At 39.2% G+C, this 21840-nt stretch overlaps 2 protein-coding genes across 3 annotated transcripts in view; one reads left to right on the forward strand and one right to left on the reverse strand.

Annotated features, from left to right (window-relative positions):
- LOC124164363 (autophagy-related protein 16-1) overlaps positions 1 to 21840 on the forward strand; it is a 427221-nt gene that overhangs the window by 371083 nt on the left and 34298 nt on the right. The gene's annotated exons all lie outside the window — the stretch shown is intronic.
- On the reverse strand, positions 1344 to 4255 carry LOC124164364. The gene is made up of 2 exons (XM_046541657.1): positions 3565 to 4255; positions 1344 to 2441 (listed from the first exon to the last, which is right to left on the reverse strand). Exons 1-2 carry the CDS (start codon positions 3695 to 3697, stop codon positions 1459 to 1461), a joined length of 1116 nt encoding a protein of 371 aa, XP_046397613.1. The 5' UTR covers positions 3698 to 4255; the 3' UTR covers positions 1344 to 1458.

Below are 21840 nucleotides of genomic sequence, written 5' to 3' on the forward strand. Positions count from 1 at the left end.
ATCAAGGTAAATGATTCTTTTGAAAGGCTCGCGGATCAATTTTGCATATCATGTGGCCATGCATGTAAAATTTTTAACAGAACTGTTCCAATCCTGGCACACACATTGAAGGAACTGATCTATTGGCCTGATAGGGTGACTATAAAAAGGCAGCTTCCCATACCTTTCAGGTTCAATTTTTATGATGTGCAATCTATAATAGACTGCCTTGAAATTGAAATAGAGAAGCCTAGTGATCCTGTCAAACAGGCATTGACATGGTCCCAGTACAAAGGCTGCAATACCCTGAAGTACCTTGTATCATCAACCCCTGATGGATTTATAAATTTTGTGTCAGACGGGTATGGAGGCAGAATCTCTGATTCCCTCTTGGTAGAGGAGTGTGAGTATTTGGAGAGGCTACCAAAAGGGGCTGTGGTCATGGCAGACCGTGGCTTTAAAGGCATTGGCCAACTGCTGCAAGCCCGAGGATGCCAGCTGGTAAAGCCTCCATCTGTGGCAGCTGGCCAGATATCCACAAAAGAGGACGTTCTGGCAACAAAAAGGATTGCCAGCCTTAGAATTCACATTGAAAGGGTGATAAGAAGGCTTCGTGAATTTGAATTTTTAAAACCTCACTCTATAATCCCTAGCCAGCTTATTGCAAGCACTAATGATGTCATAGTCATAGCTTGTGGTATAGTAAATACTCAATCACCAATAATTAAAGTGTAGCTTATTTGTTAGTAGCCTGCATTTTTCTAGTTTTGAAAAGTTATTTGTTGTTGCACATGTCACGTTTGTGATTTATTTGTTGTCCTTTTGAGATAAAGCTATACTTTTTACTACAATGTAGCAAATTCATTTTTTTGAACTCCTGAGAGTTTCCCACCTTGTCCATCTGCTTCATCTCTGATTGATAGCTCTGCAGTAGTTCTACCTTTTAAGTGAGATGCATCAAAAAAGTGATTTCTGTTGATTATGTGATTTCAAAGATCTTATGTGAGGGGCTGAGAAGGCAATGGGTGCAAGGAACTTTTTTCTAAACAAAGCTAGACACAGAAAGTAGGTAAAGAAGACAAATTAGATCAGTAGATATTTAGTAGTATATTTGATTTTGATCTCTATGTCAGCACGGAACAGATACCTACTCACTCGTATTCCTTTTCTACCAAGTTTTTATATATTTATTCTATAAACTTCTGTACCTAACTCTGTTAAAGATAAAAATCACTTTTACCCCTTGGCTTCTAACCTCATCATATCTGAAATACTAATAACAATGGGCCAAATAAAAAGCTTTAAAATGAAAGTAAATGTTGTCAATTATATATTTAAACAATAATTGAGCTGAACCACTAGAATTAAGTAATTATGAACATCTTTATATATTGGAGAGGGTCATGAACAATAGCCTTTTACAAATTTCCATAAATACAAATTCATTATTTCTGGCTAATAATTTTTTTTATTTAAGCTTTACTTAGCTGCATTCAGAAGCTGGGGAAAAATATATTTTTTCCAGAAGTCCTTCACCTCCTCAACCATAGCTTCACAATACTCCCTATCATAATCAACCCAAGCAAGGTCAATGTGCCTACTTTCTTCAAACTGCCAATCAGCAACACAAAACAGGCCTCTCTTCCTCCCACTAGCATGCATCTGCATCTGTATCTGACTGAGATACTTAGAAGCAATTTTCCCATTTTTTAATATATATTTTTTTTGTGCCTTCGAACTGAAAGGACATTTTATTTCAACGACATATTCCTTGGCTATGCCATCTGGAGATGCACCTGCTATTGGACACCCAGGAAAAAGTAAAATACCACATTGGTTAATGTTTTCTTTTACTCTCGTCATTAATTCCCGCAGTACCAATAGTTCTAAGTTCCTCCCCCTGGCCATCGCCACAGTCTCGTGCAGTTTATTTGTTCCAATGATGTTCTGCACAAAAGAATTACCTACTGATTTAGAGTGAATTACACCATACACTTTAGATGCAGTCACTCTACCATATCGTAGTTCTTGCCACAGGAGATTGGAAGACTGCCCTGCAGTGGCTGATGCAATATCACCACAGATTGGATTGGTGAGCTTAGAGGCAGAAAAACTGAGGAAGTCGTCAGCAGAACCAGCTCCATTCATTACAAAATCAAGCATTAAGTTATGAAGGGATAGGGACCTCAATGGATCTTGAAGATTACTTCTTGCAAGTTGGCAATCAATGTTATTTTCCCTTGCTAAATTCTCCATGTCTCCCAAAAACCTTTCTACACAAGGCTTTAAGCTCCACTTAGAGCTCTCTGACCTTGGAAAGTCAGATGCCTTCACAAATTTTAAACTGCTGCCAACTGTGGACAGCCTAGGCTTCTTCCAGAAGCATTGGACATCTGTGGGTGCAGGGTCCTCTGAGCGGCGGTGTAACCACATCAAAAAAGCCAAAGCATGCTTACACCCACCTGAAAAATTTGGTACATAAATTTCATTACGAAAGATGGAGCTAGATCAATTAATAAATGAAATGCTAAATTATTTGCAATGCTTGGAGATAGATAAGAAATATATAATTCAATAAATCCTACTAAAAGATCTCGTAGTAAAAACATGTTTGCCCTATGAAAAAAACTTTCACATTGGATTAAATTAAATGCACCTCTCAGCATCACAGCCAATTCTTGTCTTTACTTGAAGTTTTTCATAGCATTCCCAATATTTAAGATTCATTCAGATGCAGATGAAATGCAATCTCAAGCTCTCGTAGATCCTTGATACTCCTTTCCTTCAGTTTTAGAGAAATAAGTCACCAACCCTTAACCATGCAGATTCATCCACACCTTCTGCCCCTTCTTCAATTCATCAAGCAACTTCCTCTCTCCGCCAACCACTTGAAACACTTCATATGCTTCCCATATCACCCCAGCCTGCTCCTCTTCGTACAATGACTGTCATGCTTGTATATGGCCTACTACTCCTCATTTTATCCATTTACCCTCTCTTTTTCTCCCCCTCAAACCGATGCAGAGTAGCATCATCCCTTACTTATGGTTTTCAGTATTCTCTCCTCCCTAAGTAAACACCTAATTAACCATATACAAGAAATAGAAACCATTGCCAAGGTTTCATATCTTTCCCTTTTTTAACTATGGATTTCTATTGATATCAAATCTGTAGGATATCTCACATTGTAAAAAGTTTCCGTAACACTTTCACCAGACAAACTATTCCCTGCACTTTGATTTTTTTCTATATAATTATTAAAATTGTAATGACGAATTACTCATTTTTGTAGCAAGAAAATCAGTTCAACTTGCCACAGATAAAAATTACTTGAATAAACATGACTACATACTAAAAATTCTTATCATAACTTAAGACCATAAATTTCGGACTATTTATTTCAATATTAGAAACTAAATGTATCATTAGATATGATCAACATTGATATTGCTGTTCAGTAGGTACTACTTTGCACTCATGAAAATGCTGAATTATTATTTTGGTTTGCTCATTCAGTTGAAGATTGAAGGGCATAGATTAATGAAAGAGAAAACAGAAATATAAACAAATTATCATTGCACTCACCTTGGCTTGCAATACAGTCCTTGCACGAAGCGGACGTGATCTTTTCCTCTTCTTCATTAATGAGGATTTCAACTGCATATGCTGTGTTCCGAACTCTGTGCTCCGGACAAATTCGTCCCTTCACGATGCACATATTTCCTTCCCTTCTCACCTGCACATATCCTACGGCTGTGTCGCCGTAGCATTCTCGAGATGATCTAAAATTTGCAATTTTCTAATTACTTTACAGGTTTGTTCAGTATGTAGAAGTCATACGAAAAACATTCGCTGCCACAAGGTAGCATCACAAAAACGTAATTAGAAAGCCAATGAATCGATATAGTTTATGCTATATTTAAAATATTCGGAACATTGAGTGAAATCCATACGTAACATTGTAATATGGAGATGACATCATCAGGTAACTTACCGAAGTGCCTTCGTTCCTCTAACTTCCGGAATGCTGAAGCAGTCATTTCCCTTCAAATAATCCGCCACCATAAATATATCTACTTTTGGTAGATTATTTGTATTTCCTTTATCAAAATTTACCTCTAATGCCATGTTTTCGACAATTTTCCCAGTCGCAATGAGGCCTCATATGGGTAACTACGGGCAAGTGACGTCACCAACCGATCGACGAATCACAGGATGTATCTTCTCCCGCCGATTTCCTTGGCATTTTAGCTATTTTATTATTCATTTAATAATATATTTCTCCATTTTACTGCATTAAAACCTATTTTTTCGTCATCTACCTCCTTTCCTCTATACGATGAAGAAATATTTAAGCGCAAAAAAATTTTATGCAAAGACCCCATTCATTAATAACACGGTGGGAAGTATTTTTAAAATTGTAGACCTCAAACGAAACATATTTGCCACAGCTAGCAAGTATATTAATCAATTTCATAAAACCAATAAAAATCAAGTACTTACTAAGGAAAATAAATTAAATTAATTGACGTTTACCGTTTGACGCCGGTGATGTTTTGGAAACCATCACTTTTGGCCACGTTTATATTCAAATTGATGGAACAAACGTAAATAGTAGACATTAGAAACAAGAAAACACTTTCGCCATGTATTTTAGCACCATTTATTATTAAATCTGTCAATAATTCATAACAGATAACACTCGCGATGTCGGGTAGTTCTTGCTATGCATTAATGCACCAAAGTCATGATACGTAGCACTATTTCAAACACGATTCCACCGAAATTTTCTGTTGAAAACTAGTACCGTTACATAAACTTGTGATCACAACTCGTACGAAGAAACTTCGGAAGGATTATGAGCATCAAGAAGAAATAAACTTGCAATCCTGCGTAAAGACACGTCATTCCCTCTACACAACTAAAAAATTCTTCCGTCGACACTGCATCGTCCTGAAGAGTATCAAAAGAGTGTAAGCGGAGGTTTCTGGAATTGTTTGGTGACCGATTTCATGAACGGGAACATATCTGCATCCTAAAGAAAGAAACAGAATAATGTTTACACCGTGAAGAAACTACTATTAACATTTGAACTATATCGCAGGAATACTTAAGCATATGATATCATATGAATCATAATAATAGCTAATAAGGTATAAATAAGTATACATAACTTCAAGAGAGCACTACAGAAGCAACTGAGCCTGAAAAACATTACACAATAACACAAAGATTCTTCTTCATCTCAAACTAATGTAGTTCCTGCTTCCACCACTTCGCGATTATGTCGCAGGGCAAGCTCGAATCCTCACCCAGCTTGTTGTGACAATGGGTGTATTCCAGAAGGTTACTATGCGTCTATAAATACCGATTTCGTACTTGGAAGACATGTGGAAGCGTTCTATCGATAGAAGGCTCCCAGAAGCGGACTATAAATACGGCCCTAATTCTCTGAGGACGATGGAAGAGTGTTCCGTCGAAACGTTAGGCCAAAAAATTCTCACTCGGCTAGAAACCCGAGAAATGTTTATAATGCTAGGATCGTTGACTCATGATGAGTGCTGATTTAATGGGCTAAAGTTATATTAATCCATAATCCCCCAGATTGTGTGTAGGGCTTTTAACTTCGGTTGTTTCGTATTTCCAATTTATTTAGCCCTAGTTAAAGATGAAGTTTTGGAAAAAAAATATTTTCATCATATTACATGATTTTCAAAATGCTGCGTATACGCAACGCTGGAGAAACTCCGGGAAATGAATACAAAAAAAGTAATTTTTAAAAATTAGGTTACATATTTTATTTTTTATCTTGATTTGTATACTCGACATCTTCGCCGGGAGTTATCAAGTATTACTTTGGAGGAAATGCCCCATTCTGCCTTAACAGATATGCTGGGGTATGTCATTTTTCCTAGGGTGTCTCGTATGTGCGCATCGATTTTTATGCCAAACGCCATCAGTCATAAAAATACAATTATATGAATGAAAATATTGATGGAGATGATAAAATTAGATCTAGGGATACTTAAAAAAAGTCAGTAAATCGAAGAAAAAATTATTCTGAGATAGAAACTTGTTCTGAGAATTAGAATTCAATAATGTTGCGTTAACGCAACGCTGGGGATTAATGGGTTAAGTTGGGGTTTCAACGTTGGCCTCTTCTTTCGGTACTGCGCTGCCACCTTGAGCTCTATCGTTTATATTTACTCTAAGCGGAGCTCTGAGTGCTAGAAGAGGAGACATTGGCACTCTTGAGCGGCTCTTGAGTTTTTCGAGTTCGGCGTAATTTTTTTTCCTATTTTAGTTTATGATCAAATGTGTACCCGATATAATTTCTTGCATCAAAAAATGTATTAGATTATTTTTCCGCAATGTTAAGCATCATAATGGGTCTCTGAAAATAGCCATTGTCTTTGTTTCAACCGTTTGGGTCATCAATTAATACCACCATGAAAAAGTGACATGTTGTATGGATTTGACAACATACCCCGTCATGCTCGTTAAATTTCTCATACCACTGGCTCAGTGATTCAACGTTGAGGTTGGCTTGGATATATGAGGGTGAAGCACACCCCAGACGTGTGAATATCAATCATTCAGGGCAGGGGGTCTAATTTCTTTCCTTTGGGCCCCATCACGCTTCGAGGATTTTATTTAGGGGTGTCGGACGACTTCACGTAGGATTTGAAGTCAGGACCCTTCGGTAAGCGGCCAAGCGGTCTACCCACTGGACTACCACGCTCCCCATCACACGTAAGAGAACTAAAAATTTTCCTCGAATTGCGGGAACCTTTTAAAAATCTATTTCCCAAGTATGGTTAATCCCAATTTTTTCCTCAAAAGAAAGTTTACTGCAAAATCGCATGTAACTATGTGAACAGCCGTATGTCTAAATATATGCACGATGTAGTTCACAGCAAGGCGAGTTCATAAGTTTTATAACAGAAATTAAATTATTTCACAGCCGTGTGAATTAAAAATTAAGATTGTTCCAAGATATATATTCTGATCATCTGCTGCTTGTTATTAATCGAGAGCGTAAATTTGACTTAACTGGTTTCACTTCTTCATACAAGTCGCTCAAGTATTGCAATGTATGGCAGATGTCATACTAATTTTAAGTTTGCGGCGTTTGACGATTCCGATTTTTATTTTGACCTCTCTAACCAAAAACTCAGTTGACTCGTGGAAAACGTTCAGACAGATATCATCCTGGTTTTTATCATGAGGAAACATCATCCATTTTCTCGTTGGATCGGCGAGAGAAAAAAATCCAGGTCTTACGCTATCCAGTGCGTGTCGGTGAAATAGATGGCAATTATTCATTGCCAGAAATTAGAACGTAGAACATTGGTTTAAATTTCATCCATCTTGATTATTTTTCCTTTTAATTTGTATACGTCAAATTTCTAACGCGAATAAGTCATTTTTCGCTGCTTGTTGGCATCTTATTTACTGTCAAGTCTAACCGCATTGGTCTGTGAATGATCTTACATCTTTCCCTCGCTATGCTTACTCGCAAAAATAATTATTCATATTATGGCTGCGATATCTGAGGCTGAAATACCCTATCTTAATTTTCCGTAACAGGCGATGTACGAATTGGGCAACGAGAGTAGCGGCAAAGAGTTGGGACACCGTTACTGTATTTACATCTTATTTTAATCACTATCTTCATTTTGATCGGTATAGTCGCATGTTTACGTGAATTTTAAGTGTGGTTTTTGTTATCATTTCTACTTGAGGGAAAGGAATTTCATTTTGGCAAATAAATATCGAGAATATTCTCTGAATGAGAAATTGCTGATTTCAGCGACTAGGTTTTTATCGGAGTAGTGAAGTTTTATCTCTTTTCTCGCATTTATTCCCGGAATATTTTTCTTTCTTAAGTAAATAGTAAATTGATTCGGCAGGGATACCGAATGACATGCGTATGTTCCGAGACCGCTTGATAAAGGAAATTCTGCTGCGTGTACATACGTTTATGAATAGTATCAAGCTTATTTTCCTAGCCTATTTCTAGTACTTATAATTCAACGTCGATGGCGACTGGGAGCACAGTTTTCAGCTAATTATCGATAGTGATCATACGTTGGCAATAAGCGGTTTCAAACCGTGAATTGTTTATTGTCTCTCGCCGGAAATGGTTTGTGACAGGTGGAGAAATACGAGAATCATGTTACATCCACAATTCACTTCCTTGAGGCTTAGGCCCGCCTTCTGTAGTCACATATCCGCCTTTATTCTCAGATAACACATCTCAGACTACGATGCTCACGTCGTATCGAAATAATGAACTTATGCCTTGTCAGCTATATCGCCAGATGTCCATGAATTATTCACTTTAGAGTTCGCTGAAAATTTTACTGTAACCGATGAATATCGCAAAACGGTTTGCTGCGCATAGTGAAGTAGATGGAATTTTTTATTGATTGCTCTTCGAAAGATAAATGAACCTTTACCCACCATCTTTTGAAGTTGGAACAGACTATAATACATAATTATGGACCAGAATAATTGGAGTCCGATATTCCAATCATTCGCCCCAGTATGTCCAGCGCCTTTATGTTACTTCGCTAATCGTATTGACTATGATTTTCATCTTGCATTTTGTATTTTGTAGATTATTCTTGGAAGGATGGAGTTCTATTACCTTATTATTTTGTATTTCACGTCATTTTTTCTCGACACTTCAGCGTTAAGATGGTCCAGATTACTTTGCCAGTGTGTAAATTTTCACGTGTTCAGGAAACAGCTTCCCTGAGCCATTAATATCCTCTTGGGTTTCATCATTGATAATATGGCCTGATTATCGTGGCATACATTTCTCTCCGCTATTCTCGCCAATGCAATTTCCTTCAACCTCAGATTTACCGGCCCTCCCAATTGTGCCCAATTGACCTCGTAAAAACGCTGGGATCCACACTAAAGTGTTGCATTATCGGTCACTCCGGAAAAAATAGTTCCATATTATCGCCGTATTTAGAGGTCCTTTAAAGGCCATGGCATGCAGAAACTCATTTCAGAAATCTTTTAAGCTAAATACCGGGTGCTAGTGATTTAATTTTCAGTGGAGCGAACGCTTCCTGGTGATTAAACGCGTCAGATGTGTAAGTGACGTCGTTCATTAGATATCAAGAAAGGGGTGTGGCCATCGCCCTTATCGGTGATTATGTTTGACGCTGTCCGGCTGCCTCACCATGGAAACGCTTACCTGTCCCAGAAAGAACGAGTCGTTGATTGGTCAGGGATTCCATTGACCCCTTCTTTATATGCTCCAAATGTACGGAAGGTCATCAATCGATATTTTGTTGAAAAAATCATATGATAAAAAAATGTTAAAAAATAGACTGGGGTTAGACTAAGCGTATTGAAAGAAGAAGCGCAGGGAAGACTAATGAATTTATAGAATAGTGTGGAGACGTGCATATTTGAAATTATTAGAATAGGCCATGACAGATTATTGAGGGAAGGGGGGGGGCGATTGAATAAAAATGTTGCCATGGAAAGGAACTAAAAGAATAACAAGGCGCAATAAACAAAAAGGCGCGAGACCGGTTGTCGGGCTATTTTCCCGATAATTATAATTCATTGTGATTAATGAGTTGAATGAAGTAATAATCTAACTAGAAATCGCAAAAAAAATATAAAATACGAAGCGCCTTGTTCAAAATTATCTAGGTTTTGGTGGAGATGTCATTTCAAATCAAAGAATTATATTTTGACCATGATAACGTGAATATATTAGGACTTATGTGTGGTTGTAGCGCATATGCTAAAAATTATCGAATGAACAGTAGTTATTTACTTTCAAACAATTGAGATGTTATTACTCGTAGGAGGGAGGAAATAGTACAATATTGTGGTTCTCTTATGCTGAATTTTTTTATTACTTGATTTTGAAGTAAATTACTTTTTGTCCTGGTTAATTTATCTGTGTTGTTGATTATTGTAGTGTTAATATATGTAGTGGTTGAAAGCGCTATGAATGATGTCCATTACTCTGTATCTTTCAGCATTGAAGTTTCGTAAACAATAAATTAGTTATTTTACTCTTTCATCAGCTGATTACTTATATAGTTGTATTATGGTTTTGATAAGGATTTATATTTGAGTTTTATTGTAAGAATTTTTTTGCCTATTCTATCTGGAAGCATCTAACGATTACCCTTTCGCCTTTTCAAGCATCAAATAAACTTTGCGTACTGAGCTAACATGGGCTGAGTATCCACCTCAAACTATAGTAGGGCAGGGCCCCTGTAGCCGTTTTGCGAAAAAAATCCATGGGTGGGCTTGGTTTTTAGTATGCCGTTTAATGGCTGGGTTTGGACTAGCGCCTTTGGCATTTCAATTTTTTATTCGATCCATATTGTGTGCTGTGAATTAATTTAATGGAAAAATGTGCAAAATCAGAAAGTTAGTCGCCATTACAGAATTTTTAAATGAATTTTCCGTGGATCCACATTTACAGTTTCACCACCATTCACCCTGTTATTGAAACTTATTTCGAGGTCTTGCGAATGTTTCATCCCCCTTACTGCAGGCTATTTTCCTCCGTATGAGCAACGGACTTGGGTAGTTTATTTTCGCTTTCTTACTCTTAAGGCCTATTTACACGGTACATTAACACGTACGGGTTAATGTCTAAATGTATGAATGCGAGAATGAACGCCAAAATGCACCGTGTAACCACCCAACTTGTGCGAATGCATGCACAGAAAATAGAACCTGTTCTAATTTGGTTCATGCATTCGTACATGTTCCGTTCCGGTCCACAAAAATCATTCACGCAAACGTACATTAACTCGTACGTGTTAATGTATCGTGTAAACAGGCCTTTAAGCCTGAATCACACGATCATTTTTTTTCGTCGCGAAAGTGATCACTATCGCGATCACTGCGCAAAATGATCGTCGCCGGCAATTGTTTTTCGCGATCTCGATGAGGATTCCCATCGCTATTTTTCATCACTCGTCCGGTCGCTTTTTCCGTCGCTAAAACCGTCACTAAAACCCCATATCAGCCAATCGGAACGCATTCCCCTATGGAGCGATTGCAGCGCAACGTTTGACAATTGTGGGAACGGCATAAATAAACAAATACGCTATATAATTTCGTGATGTGGGTCCTATGACAACGAGCTGTGATATTGGAAATGATGCGAAAAGCGACGGCGGGAGTGACCGTGTGATTCAGAAAAATGATCACAAGAGCGATTGCTTTTCGCGACGGGAAAAGTGATCTCGATAGTGATCACTTTCGCGACGAAAAAAAATGATCGTATGATTCAGGCTTTACTTAAGCCTGAATCACACGATCATTTTTTTTCGTCGCGAAAGTGATCACTATCGCGAGCACTGCGCAAAATGATCGTCGGCGGCAATTGTTTTTCGCGATAGCGATCGCGATGTGGATTCCCATCGCTATTTTTCATCACTCGTCCGGTCGCTTTTTCCGTCGCTAAAACCGTCACTAAAACCCCATATCAGCCAATCGGAACGCATTCCCCTATGGAGCGATTGCAGCGCAACGTTTGACAATTGTGGGAACGACATAAATAAACAAATACGCTACATAATTTCGTGATGTGGGTCCTATGACAACGAGCTGTGATATTGGAAATGATGCGAAAAGCGACGGCGGGAGTGACCGTGTGATTCAGAAAAATGATCACAAGAGCGATTGCTTTTCGTGACGGGAAAAGTGATCTCGATAGTGATTACTTTCGCGACAAAAAAAAATGATCGTGTGATTCAGGCTTTACTTACCGTGAATTCAGTAAAATTGCTTCTTTGGCGCATCTTAGCTCGTAATTACCTTTACTGCCCTGAGTTAAGTTTTTTTAAATCATATCTCGCCTAAGTGAGATTTCGAGAGACATCGTTGTGGTGGAATAATAATTCCTTGGCTCTATATCATATCATTATTCAAGGAGTCATAACAATGCTCAGCTGTACTGTGCGTCACGGGTCCTTGCACTTTTCATGTAACTTTACAACCTGAGAACATGAATTGAGATGCTCCCACGGATTAAAATACTTCTCTATTTTCTTCATGAGGTGATGGTTGCGGGCCAGTGGATAATATCTTCCTTTTTTCTCCCCAGGTGACGAAAGAATAAAGGAATCCTTTCACTCATAACTGACGGTTCCCGTCTGATACCAGGCTCATTATTATTATACGAACGTCATTTTACTCGTTTAAGGCTTTAGCGTGAAATCTACTTCAAGTAAGTGTTATGAATAGTCATGAGATCCAAATGAATTATAATTGTAAACGAGCAAGCGTTAAAAGTTACTGATAATATCTTTTATTTGAGTTCTCTTTCGACCCTTTGTCCCCGAGGGTTGTGGTTCAAGTGTGGGTTTCTGTTATTGCATTTAATGGCTGAGATTGCATTAAAATCGTACCCTGTTTTTTCGTGTTTTTCTTCATGAGAATCCTATTGTTTCGGGTGGTTTTTATTTGGATAGTTGACAACTGCAAGCTATTCCGCCGAGACGCCTGGGTTGTTGGTAGGAATGCCGACGCAAGAAAACGTTTCGACCGGAAACTCTCCTGCTTTTCGACGTCGGGAAACACGCTGGTTACAGATCATTCCAGTGTAGCGGTTGTGGTGAGCGCATTTACATAACGTCATGGTCGATGATTTTCCGACGTGTGGCATGGGATGCCAGGGAAACATTTAGCATCAGAATGGGGAAATCTTTGTAAGGAAGTGTTTTGTCGGTGATCTCCTCTTATGTAACCGGAAAATAAGAAAAGAGATTGCTGTAGAGTGAATATATAAATCATAACAAAAATAAACCGATGCAGGCGTGCTATTGTGGAAGTTCCACTTATTGAAATAAAAGGTAGTTGCACTTGCACAAGTTACCAGGTGATGGCTCTGTGAGCCGAAACGCGTCATTAAACCGAAACATTAAATGCTTGTGGAAAAGTGCAACTACCTTTTATTTCAACATAACAAGTTGGTTGATGGGGATGGAAAGGGATGGCACCATTCTACACAAAATGCACTATTACTGATTTGATTTTGAAAATGATAAAGCCGAAATCAGAAGCTTCTTAGTTTGATGTCCGAGTTGAACTACAGTTTTATCCTCCATTTTTCTTCTCCTACAAATTTCTACGTGACTGTGATCCTCGTCCTATATAGTTTCATGTTCCTTTCCCTTTCTTCCCCTTCGTTTTTTCCCCAATATTTTTATCAAACCGTAGAATAACATGTAGATATGCACGCAGCTATTTTTTTCACTAACGTTTCCGTGGCGTTAGTGAAGGACGCTCGAAGGAAAAACCTCATGTTTTCCATTATGTAGCTTCAAAATGAAGATTTTTCACTGCACTTTAAGCTCTAAAATATATAGAACAAGGGAAATATCACTCGCCCTAAAAACTCATATAACGTAGCTATCATTGTCTTGATGAGAATAATGCATCAAGGCATTGAAAGTTTCGCCATAATAGTTAAGTTTGTGTTATTTTGGTTGTAATCTATATTCGAGCGCATGGAATGATGTTATGTATCTTTGCTTCATGAATCGTGTCTATTTCCCATAGTGTAGCCCAATATTCATAAATGAATTCCAATGCGAAATCAATCTCTGGTCCATGGACTTCATCTCAATACTTTATCGTAGTGATAGAGTTTCAGCTTTCCTCCGAAGCAAGGGCTCAAAAACCCCTCGAATCGTGAGGGGTACAATATCCCCTTGCCTCCCCCATTATTCCCCCTTATAATAATGGTTTAATGGGGGCCTATAATTTTTTCCTGGACTCTAGATAAGTGGTGAGGGGGGAAGTTTTATCCCCATTTAAAATTCTGCTCAGCATTCAATGAAATTTCGGCTTCTGTGGGATTGGGGTAAAGTCTTCACCTGCAAAAACCGAAGGACGTGGGTTCGATTCTCGCCTGGGTAGAATGCCCCATATCCAGGGCATGTATGTATTTTATGATTTTATCATGTATGTTCGTGTACGTTTAATTGTTAATTTTCCTGAAACCCCCGTTGTAAAGGCTAACTATGGCTGTTTTCGGTGTTGTGACATGAAATAAATAAAGAATAAGAGCGGAGTGGCTTGGGATGAAGATGCAAATAATTTTGCAAAACGGGCAGTGTATGTTAAAAAATGAGCCACTATGTATTAGAGGGTTAGAAGCCAAGATGCAAGTAATATTCTTTTCAAACAGGTAGGTGTAGAAATTAGGTTGAGAAAACTTACATTATCAAGTAGATATTTAGTAGTACATCAGCTTTTCCACTCGATGTCAGCATAAAATAGAGACTCACTCGTATCCCTGGGCCACCAAGTTTTTGTATATTTCTTCCATCAATTTTTGTACCTAGCTCTGTTTAGAAAAGAAATCACTTGTATCCCTTGGCTTCTAACTCCCTCGTATGATTTCTGAGGGGGCTGGTCACTCTGCAATCGTACTTGGTGTGGGGAATACCCTCCCTCTCCATTGTTGCGCCCCTGCTCTGAGGTAGTGAATCACGTTTTAAGTCCTCCGGATAAAATGGCCTTAAGAAGGTTCGGCGGTTTCAGTGCTAATGCTCTCGTTGCATGCATGTTGCCTCCCAACCCTCCCTCTCCTTCTTTCTGTCTGTCTTTATTTCTTTCCCACCCACAGGAGAGGCATTTCTCTCTCCGCTAGGTGCAAACGACCTCGGCAACAAAGGCAGTGACAACGCCGAATGGGAAAAGGCCGCAAGAAGTGGCGGCGGCGATCCTCTTCCAGCTCGTTTCAATTTTTTTCCCCTCGAAATAATGAAAAAGGGGGCTGGCGGAGGTGCGGAGGGTTGCTGCAGTACGTACGTTGTTCGCGAGACTCCAAACACCTTTCTCCTCCTCCTCCCATACCTCATTCCGAGGAGATAAAAGGGAATTGAAGTGCATACCATTCGGTGCATGCCGGCTATTGCGTCCCCTGCACCCACGGGCTCTCTCGGTCTCTATGAACGACAATATCCTCACCCATGTCCTCCATAGATTGCTCCGAATCACTAACTATACCTTAGAGCGAATTTGTAACACTTAGATAAAAGCAACAATCGTTATCCATATTATACTTGAGATATTTAAAAATTTATTTTTGCTTTCAGTCAAAATATCTGCATCAAATATCCTAAATTTCGGCAAAAAATGTTTATTATTTCGATCGATGTGACCTCACAGGGGTGTTGCAGGTCAGGAAGAGGTCATGGAATGTCATTCATAACATCAGGTGTCCTCAATATGGTGAGATTATTTATAAATCGTTTTCATTGTCTTCGGTCAAAATTTCCGCCTCAAATATTCGAGATTTCTACAAAAATGTTTATATTATATTGTCGATCGGAATGATCTCACAAGGATGTTACAGAGCAGGGAAAGGTCATGGAATTTCATCATAACATCAGGGAAAATGTATACTGTGTCCGATTAATCAGAAGAACCTCATGGCTCTTTGGCGCGGATGGATGCGGTAAATTTGCCTTTGTTAATATTATAATTTTTATGTTTTTATTTAATATAATATTTCTTTGATGCTTCAATTTTCATTTGACTCCATATTTGACTTTAATTTGGCTGAACGTAAGTTTGCAGGTTTATTTTTTTTCAATGTCTTCATTGTAAGTAAGTGCGTAAAGGAATTTCAATATATATCTATGAGAGGTTTATTTGTAATTTGTTCTTGCTATTCCTAAAATTGTACGTGATGATCCGAAGGCAATTGATTTAGAGATAGAGTGGATTTTTATCAAGGACAAGTGACGATATTCGAATGCTGGAACCTTGTACCAACCGTGCTATACTTTTAGGCAAATATTTATACATCACTTAAGAACAACATTGGGTAAAATACCTCAGTGCTTCAATTATATCCTCTTTTTCGTAGTTCAGATGACTTTATTCGTTACGCAGCGTTAAACGTATTAGGTTGGGAGATTTGTAGGCTACGCGCTAGGCTTAGATTGCTGAGCAAATTAAGGATAGATATCTTTCAAAGCGATACGAAGAATATTTTATTAGAACTGCTATATTTCCGGGTTCGAGGACATAAACGAAAAATTAAGAGAGATATTTTTCCGAACTGATAAGTGTGGGAGTTCTTTTTTGCCCTGAACAATAAAGGTTGATTTCATTGAGTTTCCCCCATAATGCGTCGATTTCCCGGTGAATGATATGCGGAAATTTTTCTTTGGTTTCCTGAAGGCTTAGCTGTAACATTTCGCTGTGGGAAGCAAGTGGTTAAATTTAGTAAGCACACTAGTGCATAATGCATACCATTTGGTATTGCGAGCCTTTAAAACTACATACAGGGTCTCTCCCACTCGGCATGGCAATGTCCAGCCGTTTACTCTTTCTCTGTCTCTCACGACAACGCGAAACCCGCCGCTAGTCCCATTACCTTTCGTCGAGTCACGTCCAGCATAGAATTATGCACCGATTCTGCATTTTCCTCACTGTATTAGACCTTTAAAGAATGGCGTTTGGTGAGTTTAATTCGGTAGAATTCTGATAAATGTATTTCGAAGTGTAGCAAATTCATAGTTGGCGTATTATTCATTCCGATAATGATACATACTTCCCCATACATTCCCTTTCTTTGACTTACCCTTGCAATGCGTCGCTTTCCCCGTGAATGATTTGCGAATTTTTTTTCGGATTTCCCAAAGGCTGTTACATTACGCTCCGGAAAGAGAGTGGTTAGAATTAAGCACCCTAGTGCATACCATTCGGTGTTCGCCGGCTATTGCGAGACTACACCCACGTACAAGGTCTCGGCATGACAATGTCCACCCGTTTTCTCTATCTCACACGACAACGCGGAACCCGCCGCGAGTCCCATTACCTTTCGTCGAGTCACGTCCAGGCCATCTCGAAGCTTAGAATTGGTCCCCTTCTCGGCTTGAGGTTGGATGGATTGAAGAGAAAAGGTGCGGTGGTAGGAGAGAGAAAAAAAATAACTGCGGAACGGAGATTCACCGGCAATAACGACGACAAGTCTCATTCGATTAATTTGAGGATTTTTTTCTCTCTCTCTCTCATCCATCTCCCTTCCTTGCATTCTCTCCTGCCTCTTCTCCTGCTCTATCTCTCTCCATATTTTTATTTTCCCTTTATAATGCTTCCGGCATTAACAGCGCGGGCGTACGTTGTTGGAAAACAAAACGGTGCCCCATCCGTGAGGATTAGTGGGTGAACGGAAGCGGTTTGTATTTGGGGATTGCGATGATTGCACGTGTGGGAAGGACGCGGGTTATTTGCAGGGATAGCGGATGGGTGTGCAAGGATGTAGATGGTGTGTGTGTACAGTGACAGGAGATAGTAGGGTGAGCTCAGCGGAAAATCTTGATGGAGATGCGAGAAAATCCAAGTATGTAATTTTAATGAAAATTTCAAAATATAGTATACTAACTGTTCTCCAATTGCTCGTGTTTCAAGAAAAATATAGTTTGCCGTAAAAATGGTATGGCATTGGCATCTTGTTACCCCGAAATCACCTGAAAAATGCTATGTGTTAGGAATTCCCATATATTGAGTGATTATAAAGATTCATCATGCGAAAATACATTAGTTAAGCATCATCAATGTAACATATCTTCTGGATTAACTCCAACAACTCGATTAACTCCAATAATTCCAATAACTCGTAATTTTGTCTGTCGATTATTATATTATTTTCACATTTTACCTAAGAGTAGAAATTTATGAAATATTGTGAACACGTACATGGTATGTTAGTCTCACTTCAGCTTTATCTGCCGTCGACCGAACTGTTTACTTTTTGCCTATTCTTTTCGCCTATTCTTTTCCTCTTCTTTGGGAACTTTTTAGTTTGAATAAAGGTGCGAAGGATACGCCTACGCGCATTCATTTTGTTCTAATAACTATCGCGTTTATCTTTGGTTTTTGCCCCTGGAATTAGCCCATTAGGGCACCATCGTGCTCTTGTCTCTTACGCTCCTGCTCTTCCTCCCAGGCATTTGAACTGGACGGAACTGATGTCCCTGTATTTTTTATTCCCCCAAAGATTTTTCATTCTCCACGATCTCATCTTAGTCACCGACCTCCCGAGGCATTCCTGGCAGGTTTATTGTATAATACGGACGCGCAATTTCAAGTTGCTCCGGGTTCATTCCTTCCATTGCATTTCATGGTGAATTTGTTTCAAGCCTACCTCTTAGGTCTATTATTTTTCCTCCGTCCTCTCAAGTTTTCGCTGGTCATCTACCTCTACCTGACCGGAAACATTCGTTAAATGGACGCATCACTCTCGCTACACTGGTCCTTTTTCGTGGCGGATTACTCGTTTGAAACTCAAGCTGTCACCTTCGTTCCCATATTTTGGTTTGCGAAACCAAGAGGGGTCGCGATGACTATCCCAAGGGTCCGCGATTACGTCATAAATGTTGGATTTCGGTATATGTAGTATGTACGTTATGTATATTATGTACGTTTCAGTTATTCATTCCGACGAATTTGAAGGAATGTAATTATTTAGCCTCTATTTTACAAATTAAAGGTAATAAAAATGCTTTCCATTTTTTGTGAATGCGGGTTTCCAGTACTCGTATGATATATGCTGGCACAAAAAGATTTCGTACCGCTGATATGTCTTCTAATGCAACATTCATTTTCAAGTAAATCTCTGAGAGTGGAGGTGTCTATGTTGTAATTTTCCTTTGCCTCCAATGTAACGGTGTAATTCACATTTCTTACAAAATTGAATTTTTAAATCTTTTTCTGCAATTTTCTTTCATCCATGGAGTATTTTTCTATGGGCTTGTAGAAGTTTGCATGCTTGAAATGTAAATTTTAAAATATTTAGCGGCGAAAGCTCATTAAAAACGACTTACTCATGCGGAATGATAGGTGTATTTTGACTTTAATGAAAATATCATTGTCCTGGTAAATACTTTCTGTTTTTCTTTTTTTTTACTTCTCAACTTTACTTATAAGAAAGCATTAAAATTGGCGTCACGCATTTGAAAAGTCCCCAAGTATAATTATTTATTGAATAGATTCGTAGCTCCAATTGGTCTGAAGAAATGACCTTACATTGTTTTTGCTAGAAAGGCTGGATAAAATGTGGAGGTGTTTTTTACATTAATTTTTCTTATATTAACCCGCAGGCCTTCCGCATTTCGTATTACTTCCCAAATGAATGAATAAAAAAAGTAACCATGTCCAATATCCTCTAGTAAAAGTAACCATGGCTGCTCGTGGGATTTCCGTTCAAGCTGGAATGGATAAAGGAATTACCTTTCCTGATGATTTCTCATCCTGAGATAAATATGAGTCAGCGGTTATGAATTACTTCGTAATGAAATAGCGTCATTTAAACCCACGAAAACCATGCTCGACCGTTCTGAAGTTCATAGTGACATCGCTCAGAAAATTTTCATTTTTGGCATCTTTTGTGACCCGCCCAAGTATTGCGCCGACTTATACTGAGGCGTTAATTTAATTTGCAATCATTGAAGATTTTACACATTGCTCGTTGTCAATTCGTTTTTTGTCCTTTACCTTTGTTTAGAATGAAACAGAAATGCCAAGCACAAAGAACAATTTATATGGGGGTCCTCGACTTCAACGCTCACTCCTCGAATAGCATATGGGATCCGGTGCAGAAAGACTTAATCCGTGAACTAAATAAAATACAAAGGAAATCGGCGCCATTCGTAAAAAACTACTACGGACGTACTGAAAGAGTTAACTCAGATGTGAAACGAACCAGGCCGGGAACCTCTCGAGACTCGGAGCGTTCGCGCTAGGCTTAGATTGGTTGAACAATTGAGTATGGATATCTTAAAGAGCGACATGCAGGACATCATTAGAACCCCGCTACATTTCGTGGTCCGAAAGAAACGATAAATTAGGAGTGATAGTTTGCCGAATAGATAGGTATGGGAATTCGTTTTACCCCCGCACGGTAAAAGACTTCAATGAATGGTCGGCGTAATTTCGTTTGATCATTTCCTTATAGTGTGTAAACGTCTGGTGTCCTAACAGCTCCCGCTACACGCCTATTGAGGCGACATACTGGGTATTATGTAGATGTAGAAGATGGAGTAAAATGGTCACTGAAAGTAAATATTTTGCCTGTTAAAAATTTAATGGCGCCTTAGAAATCTTAAGGATAACTCCTTGGAATTAGACTAATAGGGTAGTTTCCTTCATCAAAGAAAACGAAAGGCATTGAATGCGATTCGTTACCCACCAGTAGTGTATTCATAATATACAAATTATTTCGTTTTAGAAATACCGGTTTAGACAAATGGCAATGGTCCATTTTTATCCTCATTTGAAAACGGCCAGATTGGCGCCCACGCCATGCCACTCCACGTGACGTCACAGGGAACTAGTTTCTATACGAGTAGATAGGAGTTTTACATCGTCTGAGATTACCAATGCGTGCATGAGGCACAGAGCTCAGGGAAACATGTCTTAATAATCACCTATTAAAACTGGCTAAGGTCGGTAAGTTTTCTTCGTTTGATAAGGTATTAATAATCCTTATTTAAGCCAAGCGCTATCAGCTAGCAGGGCACTCAGCTACCTGCTAGCATACTGCGTCGTATCAGCGCTCAAAGCCTCGCCCCAAGGTCACCTCACTTGCGGCAGCGGGAACCAGAACGACGTCACATGGGGTTTTCCCAGCATTCACACTTAGCCGTCGCGTTTTCGCGCGCTTGAAATTTTTCACTTTTCATTTAATCACGAAAAATAGATATCGTCATTTAAAAATCTAAAAGCGTGAAATACGTACTCCAGGGGTAATAATCTTTCGATTTAGTCTATAAAAAATTATAGGAAACCACCCTATTATTTTTTTGGGGTATGCTGAACACTTGCATCTCCCAATAATTTCAAGGGGGGATTGAACCTGTTGACCTCTCTCCCTTTGCTACGGCCTTGTGAAATTGGGATTTTAATGTTGCCATCAGCTTTTGGTCTCGGCGCAGCCTCCGCTTTGGTGAAAAGAAGCCGCATCTTGTATGTATATGTCCTCCGAGGTAATTTGTACCCTCCTTTGTGAAGAAAGACTTGGCCGGGCTCGAATGGGTGAATTTGACTGATTACTGCACTAACGTAATGATTGAGCGTGCGTGGTCAGTAGACGTTCTCGCTCCGATCCTGACTACAGTTTTTAACCCTAGGCAAGGGAAAATGCATTTCCCCTGCGGCTGCATCACCGCGCCAGCCGTAGGAAAAATTGGATTCGCTCCTCCGATTAGCCACGGGTGAGATAAGGTGGGACGATTTTCATTTCAGAGTGGCTTTATTTAAAGACAAGCGTGTGTGAATCCCGTTACTTGTCCCAGTGTATGATTAAGTTTTCTGTCGGTGGAAACATTTTCAGTTCGGTTAATAATGCGCTTAACCCTATTTCGGGATTTCTGGACCTAAGCGGACATTTCGCCCCGCGTAATAATACACGTCGGCCTAACGGTATATTTGCCACCTTTTCGCTTTACGCTAAAGCTCTTCGATAAGGTGGTCAATTTTCTTGCACCGTTCGCAATTTTCGTCTTCACATCGAAAACAATTTCGGCCCGGATTTGACCCACTGCTACTTTCATTTTTTTCCTCGGTCTTCCATGAAGGTCGATGTTTGGGTGCTGCAATCTGCCACTTAGCGTATTTTAATGATTCCACTCATTTCTCTGCGTTTTATTTTTGGGGGCCCTTGGGTATCGGCGAAAAAAATATTTATTAAATGCATTACGTGACTTTAAACCACTTTTAGCACCCCAAAAAAATCATCATACTTACTTCCTAGGCCAGGGATCTCCAAAATATGGCCTGCGCGCCACATCCGGCCCCCCAAACAATAGGGTGGTTTCCTATTATTTTTGTTGCCTAAAT

This window comes from Ischnura elegans, chromosome 8, assembly GCF_921293095.1.
Source record: "Ischnura elegans chromosome 8, ioIscEleg1.1, whole genome shotgun sequence".
Lineage (NCBI taxonomy): Eukaryota > Metazoa > Arthropoda > Insecta > Odonata > Coenagrionidae > Ischnura > Ischnura elegans.

Coding starts and splice junctions, on each gene's coding strand:
- LOC124164364 (XM_046541657.1), bottom strand. CDS start 3,697: ATGTGCATCGTGAAGGGACGAATTTGTCCGGAGCACAGAGTTCGGAAC. Junction 2,442..3,564: donor GGACTGTATTGCAAGCCAAG/GTGAGTGCAATG, acceptor CAAATTTTTCAG/GTGGGTGTAAGCATGCTTTG.